This window comes from Cannabis sativa, chromosome 8 (assembly GCF_029168945.1).
Source record: "Cannabis sativa cultivar Pink pepper isolate KNU-18-1 chromosome 8, ASM2916894v1, whole genome shotgun sequence".
Lineage (NCBI taxonomy): Eukaryota > Viridiplantae > Streptophyta > Magnoliopsida > Rosales > Cannabaceae > Cannabis > Cannabis sativa.
This window is the reverse complement of record NC_083608.1, coordinates 39,849,466-39,857,168: the sequence shown is the minus strand read 5'-3', so window position 1 is coordinate 39,857,168 and position 7,703 is coordinate 39,849,466. Positions and strand designations below refer to the sequence as shown.

The 7,703-nt window shown below is 37.7% G+C and overlaps 1 protein-coding gene across 1 annotated transcript; it reads left to right on the top strand.

The window, feature by feature from the left end:
• The first annotated feature begins 2,790 nt into the window (after positions 1-2,790).
• On the top strand, positions 2,791-5,295 carry LOC115698667 (glucan endo-1,3-beta-glucosidase 12). The gene is made up of 3 exons (XM_030625800.2): positions 2,791-3,055; positions 3,202-4,533; positions 5,061-5,295. Exons 1-3 carry the CDS (start codon positions 2,995-2,997, stop codon positions 5,093-5,095), a joined length of 1,428 nt encoding a protein of 475 aa, XP_030481660.2. The 5' UTR covers positions 2,791-2,994; the 3' UTR covers positions 5,096-5,295.
• The last annotated feature ends 2,408 nt before the right edge of the window (positions 5,296-7,703 follow it).

The window sequence follows — 7,703 nt, the reverse complement described above, 5'->3', positions numbered from 1 at the left end:
AAGATCTTGAAAATTACCAGCGGGCTAGAGATAGAACAAGGAGATAAATGTACCTAGAAACTACCAAGAAGCAATCAACAACAAACACTCCAAGAAATGGATGGAGAGATCACTTCTCTAAAGAAGAATAGAACCTGGATAGTTGTATTGAAACCAGATGGACAGAAAGTAATTGGATACAAATGGATTTTTAGAGTCAAAGATGGTCTAACTAAAGATGAACCAAAGATTTACAAGGCTAGATTAGTTGCAGAAGGATTCACACAAGTTGAAGGGGTAGATTACCTAGAAATCTTCTCACTAGTTGTTAAAATAAAGACAATAAGAATGATGTATGCCATTGCTGTTCAACTTGACTAGGATATACAACAAATGGATGTAAAAATATCATTTTTAAATAGAAAACTTGAAAAAAAAAACTATATACATGGAGCAGCTTGAAGGTTTCAAGGTGGAATCCAAAGAAGGGGAGCTAGTTTGTCTACTGAAGAGGTCATTGTATGGTCTGAAGCAATCTCTAAGGCAATGGTACAAGAAAATTGACTATGTGGTCACAGAAGTTGGTTACATCAGATCCAAGTTTGACACATGCTTGTATTTCACAAATCTGAATTCACAAGCTGCAACCTTCCTACTGATCTATGTTGATGACTTACCTATCATGGGAAAAGATCAAACCAAATAAGCAAACTGAAATATGTACTAAATAGTGATTTTGAGATGAAAGACATGGGAGTTGCTAGAAAAATTCTAGGCATTGAAATAAGGAGAGATAGGAAAGAGAAGAAGCTCCTGCTGACACAACAATCATACATTGAAAAGGTCATTAAGAGGTTCCATATGGATGATGGAAAAGAAACTCAAGTTCCTTTAGCTGGCCATTTTGCATTCACAACAGAGCAATCCCCAAAAGATGAAAAATCTAAGAAAAGGATGGAAGAAATTCCTTATGCCAAAGCCATTGGGAGTGTCATGTATGCAATGATAAGCATAAGGCCTGACATTGCATATGCTGTCAGCACCTTGAGCAGGTATATCCAATCTTGGTGATGAAGAACATTGGACTGGTTTGAAATGGCTTTTAAGGTATCTAAAGACAACCTCAAACTATGGTTTGAAATTTGAGAAGACGGGCAACACACTGAAGTTAGAAGGCTTTGTTGATGCTGATTATGCATCCAACAAAGACACCAGGAAATCGATTACTAGCTACTGTTCCCAGTTAAATTCATGCTGCATAAACTGGAAATCACAGCTACAACATGTAGTTGCTTTGTCCACTACTGAAGCTGAGTTCATGGCAATCACAGAGGCCTTCAAGGAAGCAACATGGATCAATGGCATTTTGCAAGAAATCAACATGTTGAAAGGAATAGTCTTAGTGTTTTCAGATAGTCAATCAGCAATTCACTTGAGCAAAAATCCTGTTTACGAGATCCAAACATATTGACATTAGAATGTTTTGGATCAGGGACGAGATAGAACCTAGAGAGATTGAATTGGAGAAAGTTTCCTCAGATGAGAATCCTACTGATGCAGAAACTAAAGGTGCTGCCAGTGAGCAAGTTCAGGTATTTCATGGACTTGCTCAAACTTAGACCTGTGTAGTTTCCAGGTTCACTTCCCTAAATCTTTTGTTTCACTAGTTTCCTATGAATTAAGGTGGAGATTGTGGTTGTAATTCATAGAAAACCAATCTTGGTTTAAACTTACTACTCTTGGAAAGTTAGTTAAGGAGTTAGTTAAAAGTTGTTATGTTAGTTGTCTTTGTCCAAGTGATTAGAGGCTCGGTTTTGTGAGCTATTTTCTAACCTATTTAAACACCAATTGAATTGTAATTTGTAAGAGTTAGAGAGTTCATAAGAGAGTGAAAAATCAGAGAAGAAAGTTGAGAGAGAGAGCCAAAAGTTGGAGACTCTTACAAGTGAAGAACCATGGCATTCATGGTGTTCTAATTGCTCGATCATGGAGGTTTGAGAGGTTATATCTCTCTGTGTGTAGCTCTAATTGATGAACTCAATGTTGATGTTTGTAAACTACATTTCATAGTGGAGAACCTTTTTAGGGAAGAGCTGGAATTGGACTCACATTGAGATTTTCCTTTATTTTTCTCTTTTTTTCTGCATTGTTTTTGCCAAATTTATGTTCAATTCTTTTCTGGTTTAACATCTAGTTTATGAGCATTGCTTTGCATGTGTGTGTTGAGTTTTTTTTTTTTTTTTTGAAACTGTGTGTGTTGAGTTTGTGTTGTGTATATCTAAGAACATATAAACGGTCATCAGCTCCAAAAACAATGATGTTGAACTTTGTACCCCATATAAGATATGACTACAAATCGCATCTTAATTATATATAGTAAATAATTATTGTTTTTCTTTTTTCACTTGATTACCTATTTATCCTCCCCGACATCATCACATTACTCGGCTCATTTTTTTTTTTTACCTTTTTATTAAGCATCTCAAACTGAGACACTCATTACTGTATCCAACGTTCACAAGCACCCCACAAGTACAAAACCCGAGCGTCGACATGAATGGGCCGCTCACCAGCCCACGATGAAGACTCTGTGTTGACTTCCAGCTAATTATGGTACACGTGGCGCAAATCGAGGCATAAGGTGCATTTAAGTTGGTGTACCCGATTATAGAATAGTACCGTGTTGAGATAATGTGACAAAAAACGGTCGAGTTTGTGGGGGCATCGTAATGCGTGAGGTTAGTGGGGCCACGTGGTCCGTTCAGCGGCTTTAAGCCATTTACTCTTGGTAATTGGCTGACAAAGCGGGTCCCACTTCTACTGAACACTACAACAGGTCCCTCGATCGACTCATTTTCACTCATCTCTTTCCATAAATACCCTTCTTCTCTACCATTTAACACATTCTTATCACACCCTCTTTCGCTCACGCTCTTTAACTCGTCCGTACATCTTTACTCCTCTACTTCCATTACTCTCTTGCTCTGGTTTCTTTGTAGAAAACAGAGACAGAGTATGGAGCGTTTATCTTTTATTTGTTGTTTTCTCTTGCTCATTTCTATCTCAGGGTTCGCAGGTGAGTGAAGTCTTTTTTTTTTTTTTTTCAACTATAATATTTTTACTTCTTACGCTTTCAAAATGCCAAACGATTTAGAGAAATTGTCATGGAGTTCGTCTTTGCTCTCTTTTAGTTTTTGATATAATGTTGGTACATTTTTGCAGATGCTGGTTCAATAGGAGTGAACTATGGGCGAATAGCGAATAACCTTCCTTCTGCCGTGAAAGTGGTACAGCTTCTCAAATCTCAGGGTCTTCAGAAAGTCAAGGTTTACGACGCCGACCCTTCTGTCTTGAAAGCCTTAGCTGGAACTGGTATCAAAGTCACCGTAGATCTACCCAACGAGCTTCTTTACGCGGCAGCCAAACAACAGTCCTTTGCCAACTCATGGGTTCAGAAAAACGTCGCTGCTTATTACCCATCTACCGAGATTGAAGCTCTTGCTGTTGGAAACGAAGTCTTCGTCGACCCGCATAACACCACCAAGTTTCTCATCCCAGCTATGAGAAACATTCACTCGGCTCTAATTAAGAACAAGCTGGATTCTGCGATCAAAATCTCCTCTCCCATTGCTCTTAGTGCCCTACAGAACTCATACCCTGCATCGGCTGGTTCGTTCCGACCTGAGCTCGTCGAAAGCGTATTCAAACCCATGTTGGATTTCATTCGCGAAACCGGGTCGTTCCTCATGGTAAACGCTTACCCATTTTTCGCTTACGAGTCAAACTCTGATGTTATATCTTTAGACTACGCACTGTTCCGTGAGAACCCAGGTGTCCTGGATGCGGGTTCAGGTTTACGGTACTTCAACCTCTTCGACGCACAAATCGACGCCGTTTTTGCTGCAATGTCAGCTTTGAAATACGATGACATTAAGCTTGTCGTTTCTGAAACGGGTTGGCCATCAAAGGGAGATAAGAACGAAGTGGGTGCAAGCTTAGACAATGCAGCCGCCTACAACGGGAATCTGATCCGTCGAATTTTAACCGGTGGTGGGACTCCATTAAGGCCCAAAGATGATCTCACCGTTTATCTCTTCGCTCTCTTCAACGAAAATAAAAAGAACGGTCCCACATCGGAAAGAAACTATGGGCTTTTCTACCCGGACGAAAAGAAAGTTTATGATATCCCTTTTACTGCCGAGGGTTTAAAGAGCTACCACGATGACCGGTCACCGGCTAGTGGAGGAGAACCATCCGGTCAACAGGTTACTAGCCCTGTCAATGGTGGAGGTGTGTCGAAGAGTTTAACCGGTAGCACTTGGTGTGTTGCGAATGCTCAACTGGGGAAAGAAAAGTTACAGGCAGCTCTGGATTTCGCTTGCGGTGAGGGCGGTGCTGATTGCCGTCCGATCCAGCCAGGCTCCACGTGTTACGATCCTAATACCATTGAGGCCCATGCCTCGTTCGCCTTCAATAGTTATTATCAGAAGCAGAGCCGTCAGATGGGGTCTTGCTATTTTGGCGGGGCGGCTTACGTCGTTACTCAACCACCCAGTGCGTATTTTAACACTCTCTCTTAATTATAATTTTACTTTTGCTGCGCACGTTAAGCATACTTGCGGCGTATGGTAGCTAGGTTTCACCGTTTCAATGCATAATGCGTAAGTTACGGTGTTCATGTTAGCAGTAAGACTGCACGGCTAACATGCACTTGGTAAGTTAAAAGCTTAACGCTGGTCCACGGAACGTGTGGAATGGAGTTGTGCATCGTCTACGCCAGGTCATCACGTGCCTATTTTATAGTGGCAGTGATGTTGGTCACGTGCCACTTTTTGTTAGCTATAAAGTAATTTTGATTGGGTGAGGAGGGGTTTAATATAATAGGGACGATACCGAATGATATACATTGATAAAACCAAAAGGGTAATTAGGAGAATAATTGAACGTTGAAAATCGGGTAATAGTTTTTGCATTGATAAAAGTGGTGGTCAAACATTACAACTTGTTTGCTGTGTGTACTGTTTTTCTGCTTTTGTTTTATTTTATTTTATTTTTCTGAAACAGTATATTTGTTTTTGCAGGGTATGGAAAGTGCGAGTTTCCCACGGGTTACTGAAGAAAAAGAAAATGGAGGACGAAACAGGGATGAATGGTTTCGATTAGTATTAGGCTTTTATGTATGTTTGTAGTTTGGACATGTTATTATGAGATGCTTAAAATTTTTGGGGGCCGCTGGCTTTGTATGTATTTTGTTGGTTATTTTAACGATTTTAACTTAACCCATTATGTTTATATATAATTAGACGATTTATTTCACTTACTAATGTTCAATCGTTTTATTATTGCAATTTTCATTTCTACTATCAGATTTTGTGTTTATAAGAATAAAATACAGAAAAGGAAAGGTAACAGAAAAATCTGTGTGTACAAATAGTCCCAAGTGTTTCTCTAATAATTGCGCCATACAACAACTCTACTATATATCACAGCGTAACATGTAACAATCAATGGATCTCCAAATCTGAAATGGAACCCCCATAGCTAGGTCATATTTTCTAAGGATTATTAAGACCAAAAGGTCCAAATCAAAAACCAATTTCACAATTATCATTCATAATAAAAAGAAAAGAGGATTAGTAAAAGGCAATGAATGGTAGGTCCTGCATATAATAAAAAGAGCCATTATTTTATAGCCTAACTGCTGCCTAAAAGTTCCATTGGATCCTCAGAATTATTCAATGCTTCGGATAAAAAAGAAAAGAGTACAGTGGAATTGGTCTGTTCCAGATTTTCAAGTGAAGCATTGGCATGGAGGATGGTAGATAGTAACAATTTTTTAAGGCATAACATGAAAGGCTGCCAATAATTTTTGTTTTTTGGTTCCAAATGAAAGTGGGTTTTGACACCCTTTCCTTTTGTTCTTTCAATTACTCAGTATTGTGTACTGTTGATCCCCATGTGAATACGGGACCACCTACTCAAGTACATCTTTTTCTTTACAAGACACGTAATTTTGAAAGTGACATATACTACTTGTAATTAATTAAAACTAATTAATGTTACATATGTTTTTTTATTTTTAGGGACTGCGGCATGCAAACTAGCTAAAAAATATTATTATGGGAAATAATGCAATTTAATGAAGGTGTATTAGGTGCCATTGTCACCGAAAGATGAGAAGATTTATTGTAAACCTACTTAATTTGTCCATGTTCTTAAACCGAGTGACTTTTCCAACTAACCTAATTGAATTGTATTGAAAGAAACAAATTGCGAACATGTAATTAGTACTTTGTAATAATAATTTATAAATAATTACTTGGAATGTGACATTCTTCAACAAAAGATTTGTAAGAGAATACAACAATAAATAAAATAAATAAATAATAAGAAGCAATATGTATGACATAATGTCTGTCTCTATTTGTGAGTGTACCACTTTATGTTTCAGAAGAGATTCTCCTTGCCTCCTCTAATGGCATTTACTGTGGCAGTCACATGGTGAATTATTGAGCCTCTTACTTCCATTTCAATGGTTACAATATGGTTTTTCTCATTGTCCATTTCAATAAGTTCAAAACCACATAGAGTGGGCAGATTTAAGCTTATGAGAAGATAAATAATTGACTCCTTATTGTGAGGTTGACACACTAAAGAGAATATTTTGTGGAAAGAGACCTATTTCCATTCATTCTATTATCCTCTTTATTTTATTAAAACTATTAATCTTTATATTCGAAAGAAAAAAATCTAAAACAACACGTTTTTTTAATCCAGTATGCACTGCAGAATATAAGAATGGATAATGAAAATATGGTTATGAATATGAACGGAAAAGAAAAGAAACATTATGGAGAATAGAAGAAAAGAAATAGTTGTGTCTTAATAAAAATGTTGAAAATTTATAATGAGAGATGTTGAAAGTGTGCTCTATTTGGCACAATAAAAATAATTTTGTGATATATTTGTATTAATTTTTAGTATTATACTTCAATACGCACATTTCTAAAAGTTATACAAAATTTAATGCTTAATATATGTTATTCGTATTTTCAGAAAGAGGACATGTGGTATATTCAAGTTAAAGATAGCCAACTAAAGTTCGAAGATAGGCTCGGATAAGGTAACAGGTTGGATCCATATGGAGAGATGGGCCGCAGTCCATCCGGACTATAAGTTGATTATTACATCCTGATTCGGACTACTCCGAACCCAAGAAGACATCCAGGACAGAGAAGAAGGAATAACAAAAATCCTCTGGATGAGCTATTGGGATACTTCTAGTTAAGGGCACCCAAGAGACGTCGTGAAAGCCAAAGCTGATGTGGCGATCCTCTGATACCGAATCCTACAATATTAGGACTTTGTCCCTTGCGTCAGACCATAAGAGTGCGCACACACCACTAAGGGAAACATACCCTTTGTCCGACGACCACTAATCTGACATCTAAAGTACACAGGCAACACATGGATGCCACCTATCGGCTAGAGGTGTTCACTAAGTATTCGATCTAATCTAATCCGTACACAGAGGCAACACATGGATGCCACCTATCAGATATCCGTACTTGCGCGGATTAGATTGGATTGAAAAATCTAAAACCCGCACTTGTGCGAATTGGATGTTGTTTGACCTCAAAAAGTAACCGATCTAATCCAATCCACACTTAATTATATATATTTTAAAAAAATTATAATATATAATTTATATTAATTTTTTAGTA